At 44.2% G+C, this 15985-nt stretch overlaps 1 protein-coding gene across 5 annotated transcripts in view; it reads left to right on the top strand.

Annotated features, from left to right (window-relative positions):
- The window catches only part of LOC125954064 (uncharacterized), a 34312-nt gene extending 18682 nt beyond the window's left edge, over positions 1 to 15630 (top strand). The window contains exons 4-9 of one of the 5 annotated variants that reach the window (XM_049684056.1): positions 3452 to 3463; positions 5208 to 5391; positions 6344 to 6406; positions 6715 to 7016; positions 9612 to 9804; positions 13148 to 15630. In XM_049684056.1, the coding sequence (XP_049540013.1) occupies positions 3452 to 3463; positions 5208 to 5391; positions 6344 to 6406; positions 6715 to 7016; positions 9612 to 9804; positions 13148 to 14076 (1683 nt within the window). In that variant the 3' untranslated portion in view covers positions 14077 to 15630. Of the gene's footprint in view, positions 1 to 3451; positions 3464 to 5207; positions 5392 to 6343; positions 6407 to 6714; positions 7017 to 9611; positions 12056 to 13147 lie in introns of those variants that run through there. The other 4 variants (XM_049684054.1, XM_049684057.1, XM_049684055.1 and 1 more) reach the window with 4 other exon arrangements.
- The last annotated feature ends 355 nt before the right edge of the window (positions 15631 to 15985 follow it).

Genomic DNA, 15985 nt, shown 5'->3' with positions numbered 1-15985 from the left:
GCCCATATGTGACAAGGTTTGGTGTGTGATATGGGCAATGTGTGTCGTGCCACTGCCTGCCTGCCACTCTCAGTCACAGTCTCTAGATGCATGCTGCACATGGATCGTCCTCTAGTAGAGTGTGATACACAACAGTCTCGTCCCTCCGTTGACGTCACACGTTGGTTGCTGCTGGCGCCGTAATTTGTTTCGAATCATTAGTTTGTTTGTTTGTCGTCCTCACGGTGGTAAGGGCTGAGTGACAACGGTGCGGCTGACCGTTCCGTTTGTGGTGCAAGAAGGAACCATCAGACCGGGAGGGACACCTGAGGTGCAACATCTCGGAGGAAGCTTAGTAGGAGTCGAACGTACACCACGAATTCACGAATTGATCCGAAGCGGAAGGAGAATGTGAACTTGTTGGTTGTTGCTTTTTGACCTGCACCGTTGAGCTGCCGTTGAGCCTTCTAGGCCGGCCAGTACCGACTGTCACCTGTTGAGACCTGCTTCCCGTTCGTCCACATGACACTTGGTGGTGGCACTGACTGGTCTGCAGAGATTTGTACTCCGGAGGTAACACGGAGCGTCTCTTCGTCGTAAATATGATTTCCTGATGGATTTCTTCGACTTTTCGTCCCCGAAATGACGAAGCGCACAAGTCGGAAGTGAAAGTGAAGGCGCGCCCGTTGTTAAGCTGTCCGTCCGGCAATGATTTGGCCCTCGAGCCAGCCCAACCAACCGTGCTTTACGCCCTTTTCCTGCTGCAGTCCCGATCCAGTCGAACGAGCACGCGCCGAACGGTGGAGCGCAAGCTTTTCTCTAGCGTGCATAATTCACTTTCATCTGGCATTAAGCTATTACGCGCGGATTGGTTCTCCGAGAGCCGGGACCTTTTCCTACTGCTGCTGGTGCTAACCTTTCTGCTGGTCGCCTCCAACTCCGACGAGGAGGTGAGCTACGAGTTCCGTCATGCGAAACGGTTAAACGGTTAATCGCGGTGCGCTTCGGTTGCTGGTTCTGGTTGCTCTCCCCCCACGAAAGAGGGGTCAGTGGAAAGTAGTAGCAGAGTGACCATCCACAACCCGTGACTCACGACGGTAATCAAACCTCCTCCCGAAGTTGCTGCAATAAGAAAAATGGCCTGGCACTGGCCTGCGGGGTCGCGATCGCGTTGGAATCATAAATGGTTAAGTTGCGCTAGGTGCTAATGTGGGGGTGGGTTATTGTGTTGCGTTGGGTAAACTTTCTCCTCAATTTGCCAATCCGTTGTTCGTCGTCCGTCAACTTGCCTGCGGGGAGGTGGGTAAGATAAATGTGACAATCAATATGGCGGGCCAAAGTGAACAGAAGTTATTGTTGTTTGTTGTCTTTTTGCCGGAAGTCCACGAGGAGTTCATAATTCCAATGGTTGATTGGAATCCCCATACAGGTTTACTTTCCATCGATATCCTTGAATCGAAATCCACGAATCTGCTTACTTGTTCTACCATCGATCGGTGCTTTGAACCAATGTACTTGATACTGGCACACACACCTCTAGTAGCTCTGCCGCTGCTTACCTACGCTCAACCAGTGTGGCGTGTTCCGGGCTGGTGAGCATGATTTGCGATGATTTGCGCAAAGCGATCATTCTTACGTATGCGTACGCCCGCCCACCATTAGCACCAGCGCATTATAAAGCATGGCGTGAAGGCGGGCGCGCGCTGCAAATCCGTCGCCCCACTTTCACCGGTTTGGATCGTTTTGCGAAATAATTGTTGTAAATAGTTTCGAGTGGCCCCCCAGAAACACGTTGCCGTAAACTACTGTGTTTTGGGGTTGGGGGGTGGGGGTGGACTATCAAGGTGTTACGCCAAATCGTCGCTCAACCGGAGCCCGGGAGTTGCCCATCGAACCGGCTCTATTGTTTCGCACGAGCGCGAGGTGGTGGTTGGTAGCAGTATGAGCATATTGTGTTGACCTGCGTCTGCGTGCGTGGCAGAAGCCGATAATAGCGGCTTCTATGGGGGGGACGGTCCTATGGGAGGTAGTCGAGGGATGATGTGATGATCATCACGGTCCGCTGAGGATGATGATGGGACATTGGGACATTTTCACTCGCCACTTGCGATCCACTCGGACTCGCCTGGTTGTTGGTTGCGCGTTTTATGATGGATTAAGCCTTTGGCGCAATCGTATTGCACGTGCAGACATGTTATTTGTATGATCGTGGATTGTGTTGGGCGGTCAGTTTCCCAAAGTGGTGGGACCTATAGTGAGCATCAAACGAAATAATCCATTCTATCTTGCTTTTTCAACGTGTTGAGCTTTGTTGGAGCAACATAAGTTGGTTTTTCGGTAGGGATGATAGCATAACTTCCCAGCTTTAGTTATTACGCAGACTAGTGGCCCAAGAATCTCTGCTGCAAAAGCGGCTCGTTTGCGGTTCGTGTTCTTTGTCTGGTGTTCTCCTGTCGCTGTCCTATTGCGCCGCTCACTATCTATGCCTGGCTTGCGCAGTGATCGTCTGCTACCTACTATTCTTTGTATGTGAAAAAGGAAGAAGAAGTTGATGAAAATTTCCGCTTCCGCCAGCGTGTGATAACACCTTTCTAAACCAATGTCGTCTCTCTGTTTCTTGTTCTCTTTCTTTCATCTAACTAATAACCTCAACTCATTCTCAATGGTCTCGATTGAACACGGTAAATGAACAAAACAAAAACACAAAAAAATGCTCACACGTACACGCGTATTTAACAATAACAAACAACCCGGACCCGGACCGGAATCGCAATTGTGTGCAACCATTCGACGGGCGGATCGAACCGTTTGGGTCCGAAATATCGCAAACGCACCCCACCACTCAAACAACACAACGTCCGACAACCGAACAACCGAAAACGATCGATCATTAACCGATTGATTGTGTACATACGCACGCACGCCCGGCCACGCTGGCCACCGCCCGTCGCAACATCACATTTTCCCATGGCTTCCCCGCTCCCTCCGCTGTTCCAATATGCAAAAAAAAAACTGCGCCCCCCAACCCCCAAAACCTCACCAAATCTCTGCACCCATCTGCGTGAACACGATTGTGGAAATGCCTCCTCAATATCAAACAAACGCTATCTCCACGCAAACACCACGTTCGCACACACATCAATGGAACTTGAACTTCATATGCCCCCCACCTCCACCCCCCGCTCCCGTGTTGACTACCTTTTAACCCCTTTGCACCCTCCTCGATCCACGTTTCATTACGTGTGCGTGTACGTCCGCCGTGCGATAATCGTGTCCTGTCTGCGCTTGCGGTCGATCACGATCATAATTGGACCAAAATTACTCCGATTGTTGTGGCGTTCAAAAATGATGCGAAAAAAAAAAACAAACAATCCAAAAACAAAAATCACGGAACGCGCATACATATTCGACAACACACCACCGATCCTCAAACCATCCGTCCGTATGTACTGATCGGTCAATAAAAAAAAAGGCGGAAGTTCACGTAAGTTTTGGCGCTTCGTCCGTTAACGATTACAATCATACCTCTGTTTTCTCTCTTACCTCTACTTCCCTCCCCCCTTTTCCTCAGTTTTATTAGCACACATTCTGGAATCGTTAATTTCTCTTTGTATCGCATCCTCGATTCCTGTCGTTAGTATTGCCATTTCCTAGTTCTGCGATCGGGTTAGAAGATTGAGGACGGATGTATTCCTTTGATTTTAGGTTCTTTAAATGTCGCACAAAGGATTGGAATATTACTCTATGGTTTCGTACTTTATTCATGTCATAATTTACGGCTTCCCTATAGTGTACTTTATTGGTTACTTATCAAGGAACGATCGATGAATCTTCCGAACAATCCTTTCCAATCTTGTAGCGGACTGCTAGTTTGGACCTGTGACTATCTTACGCTGTATCTCTATCTCTATATCTTTCTCTCTAGTAAATTACTCTATGGGCCCTATTCCGAGTGTCTGTCTTGCAAACGAGACTGCTGTACTACTGCTGAAAAAAACTTAGCAGTCTTTTTGAGCTCTTATGAATGAACTTGTGATTTTTTACAGCCGGATTTTAAAACAAATACTAATACTACCAAATTAATCACCAACACCACTAAAAACCAACATCTTTCGCTCCAATGGCAACTACGACCAAAACGAAAAAATTTACCATTTTGAGTCTCGTTTTCAAGACTCAGAGTCTGTTGCTAAAACCTACCAGACTCTGAGTCTTGAAAACGAGACTGAAAGACTCGTTGCCATTGGACCGAAGGATGTTGGGTTTTGGTGGTGTTGGTGAAAAATTTGTTAGTATTAGTATTTGTTTTGAAATCCGGCTGTAAAAAATCACAAGTTCATTCATAAGAGCTCAAAAAGACTGCTAAGTTTTTTTCAGCAGTAGTACAGCAGTCTCGTTTGCAAGACAGACACTCGGAATAGGGCCCTATATGATAACCCTTCTTCTCGACTACCGATCTCTTCACCAGACCGAAGATGCTCGGTAGTTATTCTATGGGTCTGAAACAACCGGACATTTCTATGATATCCTTCCTCTGTGTTCTTCTCGCTGGATTCAAGCCTTTCCCCTATGTAGATAGCGTATAACTATTTTGTGATCGTATAACAAATATTATAACCACACATGATATGATGTGTACGCCACCGCAACCATGCGTGTGACGTTAGTAGCTAGTAGTTTATTCCTCGTGTCACTTGCCACATTGCTTCCTGTTCCGTCGATCCACTATTCTGTCTGTCGCTCACACTCTCTCACTTTTACCCTCTGTTTTTCTCTTTTTTACTTCTCCTGCTATTTCTCTGTCTCTGGGTTTCTCATACGTCATTTGCTACTATGCTGCGACTTTTTATGCTCTCGTTGTGGTAGAACACGCCTTGTATGCCGGGATATATTGGAGATGTGTACTGTAAGACTGTAGCTCGCAGTCGGTTTCTATGTCTACTATTCTCGTAAACATCGTAAAAAACCATTTAAATACTAGTTGTTATCAATGTTGTTGATGCTCGATATGCGGTATGAGACTGCCATGAAAAATTTCGGCGCACACCCTATACCCCACAAATACAACGGTATCTATGTGTGTAGGCATTCCGAGGGCTTCTTGGAATTCGACCCATCTGTTACCTGTTTCCCTGATTGAAAGTCCTTCCAATTTTAGTGTAATCCTGTCGTGTGGTTTCTCCAAACCGAACCGCTAATATGCTCTGCCATATCTCCCCTTTTTGCAGGTAGCGACGAAAATAATGAAACAAATGATAGAACAATTTACCGCCTGCGATCTCTTTGGCCGCGTCAACTACGAGTATTATGTGCGCGTGACCGGGCGCGTCCTGAGAGTACAAGACGAGTGGATCTGCTCCTTCCGCTATCCACCGCCGCCACGCGGCAAAACAGCACAACAGAACTATGCATGTAAGTAGCGCTCACCAACGGTGTGGATGAGTTTCGTCAAATTTTTTGATTGTTTTTTTTTTGTTTTGAAAATAATCCAATGCAAATCGTTGACAACCACCCGTTTCAAGCGCACCGAAACAAGCGCATCTGTTGAGATGCATCTTTCCGTGTCGTGGTTTGGTTGGATGATTTTTCTTTTCTATCTAATAATATCTCGCTTTGAGAACGGTAGCTCCCCACCACCGGAGAAAGCAGTTCTCAACGATGCGATTTGTAGTGATTTTTGTGTTTGTTTAAGGGTTGGTGTGGTTTGTGTGCGTTGATTGTTTTGTTGGAGATGAAGAAGGTAACGGAAAAGGAAAAGAGAAGACAATGTCACATTTAGTTTGAAAAAATACTAAAAATGAAAAAAATGCAGCAAAGCTACCAACCAACTCTTACCGACCATCATCACTATCGATCACATATGGTGTATCACTCGTCTATACAACTGATCTGCGTGCACTTCACAGCCGCGACACTAATTACGATTTTTCATTTCTTCTCTTTTATCACCTTTTCTCGCTCGCTTACCGTGTGTGCTCCCTGATGTGTTTGGTGTGGTTTTTTAAATCCAATATCTGTATCAATTGCAACTGCCGCTTTGCTTGTCACGTTCTTCGCGCTGTGGACATGAAAATCACCTAATGCAATAATCTACCAACTTGTGAATTCTCGTGGTGCGTGTGTGTGTGTTTGCGTTTGTCTATTCTGAACCTCTCGTGTGAATTTGTGATATCTTCTGGGGTTGCCATATGCGATCGTCAAACACTCCAAACAAAAACCGTACAACACACATTGATCCTTCCTTGTTGCTGATGCTACTGCTGCCGCTTCTCCTGCTCCTGTTGCTACTGCTGCCTCTGCGGATGATGATGATGATAAACGATCGCGCATGGGTGGTGTGGATCATGCGCGTCCTATACTGCAGTAAAATTAGCTTTACAGACCGAGAAAACCTGGCTGCAGTGCGAGTGCGAACGATGGGGTCTAAGTATGTTTTCTGGTGTTATTTCTGATTATACGGAGCCGATCCTAACTGTCCCTAACCAAACGATTTTGATTGGAAAATGGTGTAACAAAGCAATTATCAATTCAATTGTGTTTGGTTAGACAGTTCTGTATCGGGCTCGGATGGAATCGAATCGATATTACTGTTATCAGTGTCCACAATAATTGCAAATAATCTAATCCTCACAATCTGCTCTTGTTTCATGCTACATCTGCTCGCGCGACTGTACACCGTTCCGCACCGTGCACTGCGGTCTGAAACTAAACTGCGATCGCAATGACAATGTGCAGTCGCCCAGGAAGAATCACATTCGACCCCGGCCCTACTGACGACGGGCGGTCCGAACGTAGGTAACTCGGCTGTATCACTCGGCATCATTCCAGAGCACTCACTGCTTGAATCGTGCGCTCGGCTTTCGGTGTCGCTTGAAGGTCCGGGTATATTTAATGTGCAAAAGACCAGCTGCTCCTCGTCATCTCATTCGTCGTCGTCGACCACCCGGTCCGGTTCCCAGCATCACATGACGCTGGACGAACTGCAGGCCGTCAATCGGTACGCGGAAAGTACCAAGAGTCTTTCCTACTTGCCTCAGGTGAGGGACGAACTGCTTATCATGTAGTATGTCTATCGGTATGTTTGTGTGTTCGTGTGTGTGCGCGCGCGCGCGTGTGATACGCGTATCCTTTACGCAAATGTGTATCCGTTCTCAGCTGGGTGCTTGCATTGACCATTTTGTGCGGCTTATCCTTTCGTTTAGTGCCGAGATAGAATTTTGCTTTCAACATTAATAACCCAACTGGATAACATAATAATGATACATATTACACCAGCTCACACAGAACAATCTCTTTGGCTGAGTAGTCAATGATCGGAAACGGCGTAGGCTGCGATTAAGTCTATTTTACCCATCTCTGCACTAAGACACCTTAACACAAAGAATGCACCAACCATGCACCAGGGCTGCTGTAGTCCTTTGCTCTCTGATTTTTGCTCGACGCCGAAGATATTACTTAAGGTTGCGTAAGATAAATGGATTGCTGCAAAGAATTTCTCGATGGCCCTTGCCACTTACTACCACTTACTTGGTTGCTATTTTGAAATGATAGCTTAATAACACCCTGCTTGAATGTACCTTTGCTGAATTTCATAGCCCTGTAAATATATGAATCGTCATGGGCCCCGTTTTTAATGACTGGTCGGGCGCACATGTTAATCCTTAGTTGGTATAGTCTTACCTGCTGATCAAATTCAGATAGTTTCCGTTACCGTATATCGGTATAGAAGGGGTTTGTTTTGAACTGTGCAAGAGTTGCAAGAAAGAGTAAAATATTGAAGGCAGAATTAGTGCGTAGTTACAGCAGGTGAACTAGTAGAATCCATGCTTTAGATATGGATTTTGTTGAAAGTACCTCATACAGCAGCAGTATCTAGCGATTGTTTTACAAACAAAACTATTTGGTTAGCTTGTATAGATGAGTTGCGTATGGTAAACGTGTAATGTATGATACTTGCAAAGAGCATTCCAACTCAAATGCAATATCGTTAGCTGTTTTATTTTGTAGGTTATATCACCCCGAATTATTGTAATCCGATTCTCTCCTCTTTTAACGTTAGTAAATGGTAACAGTTGGCTTGTTCCGTGGAGATTTTTTGCCTATTAGCCCGAGGATGAGAGGTGTTTTGCTACTTAATTTGTCACGACTCAATGATTGATACACACACAAATACCCAGTAATATGCAACAACAGATGATCAACTAACATAACCACGTATAAACACTTTCCATTAGATACACAGTAATACAAGCACAACAACACGTACCCGTGGAACACGTGAGATGTAAGATGTAATTAAACGAACAGAGCGAGGTACACGTACTAGTGACTAAAGCTATCTACCAAATTGAACTCATTTAGAAAATAAGAATTAACAGATAACTGATTTGGAAAATTAAATAAATCATTTCTCTATTCATTGTAGTACAATATTTTTTTTAAATCACATCATTACACATAGCACACAATTAGTAAATTAGTTGTTTGGTTTTTTTTCCGGGAAGATCAGTAAATAAGTGGAATGATTTAAAATGCTATTTTAATGGTATATTTATAGGTTAAATCAGCCGCTTGTGCGCAAATCGTCTAATAATGATTAATCTTTTATTTTAAACATAGTGCTAGTAATTGGCTATTTAGTTTTTGCATAGATTATTGCGGAGTTTTTATTTTATTATGTACGCTTTAATAGTAGATATGGAATATTGATGGTGTTTTGATGGACTGGAAAATGATTGCAAATTTGCATTCTAATCTCCATAGTTTTCCGTTTTTAAACCTTAAATTGTAGTTGCACTGTCAGAAATGTCAACATATCACTTTTCGTTTGCTTTTCCGTCATGACAGGATCGGAAAACTGAAAGACTGGCAAGTTTTTTCCCATTTTGAAGCAATCAAGACGAAAATGAAGTTCCGTTTTGCATGATAAGGGGGGAGAAAATACAGATGTCTAAGAAACGTTTCACCTTTAATGGGTTTAACCATTATATATACCGTATAGACCACCGTATAGATTAACTAACTTCTTACTGGCTGTTGAATGTTAATTTGCATTCTGCAGTAAGCGGAATGTACAGCTTTCACTAACTGCCCAATAAGAGAACGTGGTAAACGTAAGAATGGATGGAGCCAGCACCGTAGATTAGATTTCGCGATAAAGCAATAACTTTAGCAATTGGATGAATTACAGCTTATGTTTACTGTTAATTGTTGATTTTGAACAGCTCCCTTACTGGAGAGCAGTTATTGATTTCGGTTTGTTATGTACCAAATTGGAGTTGTGTCAGTAATAACCACCATCTAGTTTTACAAACGAACGTAACTAATGCTGCAAACCCGGAACCGTGCTCCATTTTCAACCGTGCTCCATTTTCTTCTTTTTCTTTTATAATGCATTCCCCTTGCCTCGTCCGTTCCGTGGACCCCACACGGTGTTTTCCTCGACACCGGTCACATCTAATTCACGTTGTGCTATGATTCTGAACGTTGGATAACTCTCCGTTCCACTTTTGTGTATGATGCGTCATCTTTACCCTTGGTATTTGCAATTAAAAAAAAAAAACAAATATCCTGCACCGCGTATGATCATCGTTCGGACGACAAAATGTATCCTTGCGGTGCGATCGGCGTAGGTACACGAACGACAAGCAGCAAGAATGCGGACACGATCGGAATGGTTTCTGGGAGCACGAGGAAGTTCACTGGAGCTGTGTCACGATGGCGGCAGAGGAGGCGTTGGCGGTACCAACTCGTTGATCCATCCACCAATTGTCACGTCGACGCCGATTCCGGGCACCGTGGGCCATCATCCTCACGGAATAATCGGTACCTATGGTAGTATAGATAATCTAAACGATCTCGTTGTTGTTGTCGTTGATGTTAACCAAGACCGCCAACAACAGAGCCACACGCAATACAGCAACCTTCACTCTAATCATCATCATCAACATCATCATAATCACGGAGATGAGAATTACCATCGCTCTACTGCTAATCTTCATCCTTGCGATAAACCTGTGGTGCAGCGTTCACCAAAATCCGAACAGGAGTTAGGAATGCTATCCTCTCAGCCACAACACAGCACGTGTAGCGATAATAGATCATCAATGCCGCACCCTAACGAACCTATTGTTACGGAACATGCCTCTGTTCATCGACGGTCCGTGGTGGAAGCGTACTCAAAGGACTCCGCGCAGGATGCGATCACTGAGTATTACTCCGATCGGAGCCATAGCACGAGCGAAGGGAACGATGAACTCGATGGAGATGAGCATGATTTTGCCATCTCGCAGGGCCATCATTTCGATCAGCGTGCCGAAAATCGTCGTCGACGTCGTCGGCGTGCTCTGCTTCGTCGTAATTCGTACGATCAGATCGTGTCCTCGGGGTCCTTTCTTCCAGCGGCGAACGATGATTGCTGTCGACCGAAAACCGCCACTAACGCCACCAACAGGAATGTCAGAGATATTGCTGGAAGTGGTGGTGAAGGTGTTAGTAGTCGACCGCTTACTACCACGGTCTCAGTCGATGAACGAAGGGCTATGAACCGGTCATCAAGAAATCCGTCCAACCATTACGCCCTTTCATCCGCAGAGATGCCTCCCTCAGATGTGTCTCCATCTAACATTCCGAGTGCTAATGCTAATGCATCCTTATCGCGGAACGCGGAGTCTGACAAACAATCTCGTCCATCTGCCATCGGCCGTAACCGTAGCAATAGCTCGGTGACACTGAGAAACGGAAGCTCCACCAGCTCAATCGCACGGCAGAGTAATCTGTCCACCATCGTGTTTTCCGTGTTGGATTTCCTTTTCTAGGTCGCGCAGAATGTGGATTGTTTGTCAGATTCCTAGTGAATCCTTTTTGGCTCATCGGAGTGTGTGTGTGTGTGTGTGTGCGTTTGTGGATCGTATGCTAATGAGTGATGGTGTTGTTAGTATTATTTTTTAAACTACATACTATATTAATTTTTTTCTGTTTTTAACTATGAGTTGTATGTTTGCGATTAATTTCTATATTTAATGACGCAAGGCTCTCTGGCATCTAGACGAATTTTCCAGTTTAAGACAGAAAATATTTACGATATACTGATAATGTTTGCGGCTATTACACGGCAGGTAATTGCGGATTACATCGCATTCGATCGAAGCGATACTAATACAGCCAAATCGTTCGGCTTAGAACGGGAATGATCAAACTTACCGCTTTTGCAGCAATGTGTTTACCATTGCTGGTCACTTTTAAATGTAAGAATGAAGTTACCACTGTCTAGCAAAAGACCGAATTTTGGAAAACTTCTATCTTTCTAATGTTACAACACATTTCGTATCGTATTTGATCGTATGACTCTTGTTGAACTTTGTGCGTAAAATATCGTCAAGTCATCGGAGTGGGAAAGATGTACGAGTTACTATTAGAGTTAAATTACTTTACCATGACGTTACAGAAAACAGAGTGGCAATGTGAATAAATGAATTAGTTCCTATATTAAACCATTTGGAGAAAACAGAAATACCAAGAGTTTGTTTTGATCTGTAGTTAGATTCTTATGTTCGTTAAAGCCGACCTAGAAGAAAGATCAATATTGGGTTGATTGCGTGACCACCTTAACTTTCCCATTACGTTTTGATCCAAAGATACCCCTAATCGCCTATGGAATTTGGCTCCTAAATAACGATAAATATAGTACTACTACTACTGCTCCACCTACAACACCTACTATTATTTTTACTACTACTACTACTAGTACTATGTTTCCTCTGCTATTACTACTAATGCTTCCTTGAAGATTCCTTCGTTCATCTGTTCAATATTCGCTATCACCGAACCGCACACTCAACTTCAATCAATACGATTTATTCATCAGTTTACGTACTGTTACTGTTTTTTTTATCCTCGACTCTACCAACTTGAACTCGTCTAAGAACACCGCTTTCCGCTCTGATACATTACGACTATTGGACGAACAAGGACGGTTCTTTCTTGAAGAACTTTATTGACATATTCTTATCTACTTTATTAACGGGTGTGTGTTTTCTTTTTCTTTTCTTTCCATTTTCGTTCTCCGTCTTCCGTTGGTAACTTGGAATGTTTTTTTTATCGTGGAACTTGAATGGTTGTTGTACTTGATGGTTCATTGCGTGGCTGTGTTGCGTTTATTAATTCCTTATAGTACCGAGCATCATCTTACTGTTGCTTACCGTACTGGTGCTACATCTTGTGGCTCCCTACTGTCTCGTGCGGATATTTATACAAGTATTACGATAACCTGGATGCATCTTTCGAAACATACAAAACACGCACACACATACATGCTATCTTCATTTATTTATTATATGATAGCTTCTTATGTCCTGATTATGTTACCCGAATGAAAGGATCTGCCCAGGGGGTCGAGCTGCACGATCAATGCGCCTTTTGAATTGCTCCGGTTGTTTTTGGTTTCTGTTGCGTTCAGTTGTGTTTGATTTTGTGTGTTTTCTTATTCCGTTTTTCGCAAATTCTTAAACAATTTGGATTCCGTTTATTTGCCAAAGGTGTACTGTTGTTACCAAGGTGGTTGTTTTTGGTTAGTTTGCAAGAACTTTAAGTAACAATATGTTTTGTTATGCTATCATTCTAATGTTAATGTTTTTTTTTCACATTTGGTTTGTTTTTAACTTTTCTCTGTATTTCTCTGCATTAAAGTTTGTTTGTTTTTGCTTGCATTTCCGTTTGCATCTTCGTTTTTACTACAGTATGATACGGAAGATTCCGGCAACTTTTTTGATAAAGGTAGCGAGGCATAATTTCGATCCATAATCCAAACCAGTTTTGCTATATGTTGGTATACTTTTTGTATATTTCATTTTGTGCCATATCATCATCTCATAAATATATAGTATACCATTTATCACTGAATCATCAATATGCGCGTACGCGTTTGTGAGCAACAGTTGAATCCATATGGTTGGAGAACACTGTCCTAAAACATAACTTCTCTTTTCTTGTATCTTCCTCTCGCTCTTGTTTCGCTTTTTTTCGTGATAAAATTAAAAAAAAAACTACAACAACCCAACCATCATCTTTTTGCTCCTTGTCCCGTTCCCTTTGTACCACGCGAATTGTGTGTTCCGTGCCCTGCTGTGATATAAAACCATCGAAAAATGATGCCGCGCATCGACATTAGTGGGAAACGTCGGTTTGAGTGCGTCGGCCGAGTCGGTCCATCAATCGGCTAAGCGACCAAGTCGTCGCGGAGGCTCCCGCCACGGCCATCTACACCGATCGTCCTCAAGGCGCAACAAGGAAAATGGTGCTTCACGCTCAAATAGCTTTCGCAACAAGGCCAAAGGTACGGCAACAGGTACCAGCAGCACTGGAACTGCCGCAGGAGGTGGGACTGTTGGCGTAGCAGGTGGCGTCGGGGTAGATCCTACCGTGATCAACAATGCGCTAGCGGTAGCCACCGGGATGATAGCAGCAGGTCCAGCCGGACCTGCCGTTGCCGGTGGCCGGATACGCAAACAGCGTGCCGTATCGTTCGAGCAAACGTCCGCAACGACCGCACTGACGATGACGACTTCCACTTCGGTATCCGGTACGGTGTCACCGGCAGCGGTTGGTTACAACCTCATGCACTCGCCCCGCGTCTGGCACGAGTACGCCTCGAAATCGTTGGACGAGAAGAAGCTGCTAACGAAACAGAATAACATCGGCAACAACAGCACCGGCCGTACTATCGGCTCGATGTCGTTAGTGGATGGCACTGGTGATGAATCCGTTGTAGCTGGTACGCATAATGATGGAGTGACGGCAGGATTACCGATCGGACGCCGGAGCATCGTGTCGGTGTGTGTGAACGATCGGCAGGTGCTCGATAGCGACGGAGATTGGCCAATGGCAGAGGACGGTGGACCACAGGGTCACCATCCGTACCATCATCTATCACAGCATCATCATCATCATCATCATCAGCAGCAGCATCATAATCACCAGCAGCAGCAGCAACATCATCATCATCATCATCATCACCACCACCCGCATCATCATTCGGGGGGTTGTGCCGGTGGCGGTGCTGGAGGAGGAACTGCACACTTCAAACCGCCCCGGATATGATTCTAAAGCCCCCGGTACAAAGTAACATCGATATCGCCACATCGTTCTTCTTTCGCTTCATTCTGTACCTTAAGTCATCGACGCTTAAATCTGCATTCGTTTTTCGATGTTTTTCAGTTCCATTCGTGTTCACTTATTCTCGTTGTTGTTGTTTGCCCCTTGCGGTGCTGGCAACGACCGCGTCACGATAGCGAGTTGAGTATTGAGTCGCTCATCGTTTAGTTAGAAAACGTACGTAAATGCAAGAAGGCAGGAAGCAGAATCCGAAAAAGGATATTATCAAACAAACGAACAAACAACAAACCAAAACCAAATGCTAGTTTAGGGTGATTTAATGAAATTTTTTCCTCATACTTTTTACAAAACATAGCATAGATGAGTGCGTGCGAGTGCCTCGGTCGCGTTAACTGAGGTCGAGAGGTGGCTTGGTCGTCTCCCTTTTATGGAGCAATACCGTTGATGGTACTATGCTTAGGACGATAACTTACGTTCCGTATGTATGTATACGGTGGCATGCCAAATTGAAAATCTCTTACGCCCATTCAACTAAGGGGAAGGGGGATAATGGCCCGACGGTTTGAAAGATTATGAGTGATTATTGATGGGAGGCTCTCTCGAAAGATGTCTTTTGAATTATGATGGGTTATTATAGCGGACAGAACAGTGAATACATAAAAGCCATCAGCCAAACGTAAAAACTATGATGCCAGTGAAGTCGACATACCGTAGGATCGGCTATATTAAGGGCTAGTGTCGCGAACAATCAGGGAGACTGATTAGAATGGCGGCTCATGAATACCGAAGGGAGAAATCATGCAACAAAACGCGAGAAAAGAAAGTATTATTAGAGCGAACCGAATATGCGATGTATCCCTCTCCATGTGACGTTGTTGCAATATATGGATTATACTATGATAAGCTAAAGAATAACTCGAAAATGCGACCGTCGGTGGCAAATGTCCACTACATTTGAATTCGCTATAGGATATATATGATCGAAGCGACTGTTGTGAACCCGTTCGCGAAGGTATGAGAGTTTTCTCATCTATCTCATTACGCATTAGACTCTGTCCTTTATTCTGTGTGCTCAGATCAGCGGCAAATAATCGATGTTTTACTCGAACGAAAGAGTGTACGTAGCTGTCGAGTCTCGAAAGGTGTATTGATAGGTGTAAGAATTTCGTTCTAATTCGTACCTACCGTATGCTGTAGTCATGGATGCTTCTGTTAGCCACGCATCCATCCATTTATCGCCGTATCTGTTTGTCCGTGTCGTTCAATCTATACAATGGCGCTCGCTTTCACGTGCAGCAGGGAGCAGCAGCGAACGAACCTGGTGTCGAGGGAGGAGGGTCTGTAGGAGATTTTGCCAATGCGCGGAAGCACGCCAGTGTTTCCGTTGTTGCGAACCTGATTTACAATGTGTATGATTTGTTGTGTTTTAGTTTTTGTAAGCGTTTTTTAATAGAATATTCGTGTAACATCTAAATGGAACATTCCGAAAACAAGTAAAATAAATTAAATAAAGAAATCAATCGATTTTGATTATCATAAGTAATTCTATTCTCCTGTAAATATCACTTGTGATACTGATTCAAACTTACTCGCTCCATTCGTGTTCCAAAGTATCGCTGGATCAGTTTGTTTGCTCGCCCCATACGCCACGAGTTGGGGTTTGGAATTGGTTTTGTTTCCGTCGCTGGGCGTGCGGTGGCCACAATTGTTCAGCTGTAGGGTGTTCTCGGAGATTTGAGCTTGGACAAAAAAAGCTGCCAATTCCCGTGCATTGGGAGCGGAAACCAACACATAATCCCCTAGGCCAGAGGCCTCTAACTCATTTTAGTATTCGGGTCGCAATGGAAAATAACAGCCACTCAGCATTGTAATGTACAAAAAAGTGTTTTTTTCA

The sequence above is a fragment of the Anopheles darlingi genome, chromosome 3, assembly GCF_943734745.1.
Source record: "Anopheles darlingi chromosome 3, idAnoDarlMG_H_01, whole genome shotgun sequence".
NCBI lineage: Eukaryota > Metazoa > Arthropoda > Insecta > Diptera > Culicidae > Anopheles > Anopheles darlingi.
The sequence above is the reverse complement of the archived record's forward strand: the minus strand, read 5'-3'. Positions and strand labels throughout refer to the sequence as shown.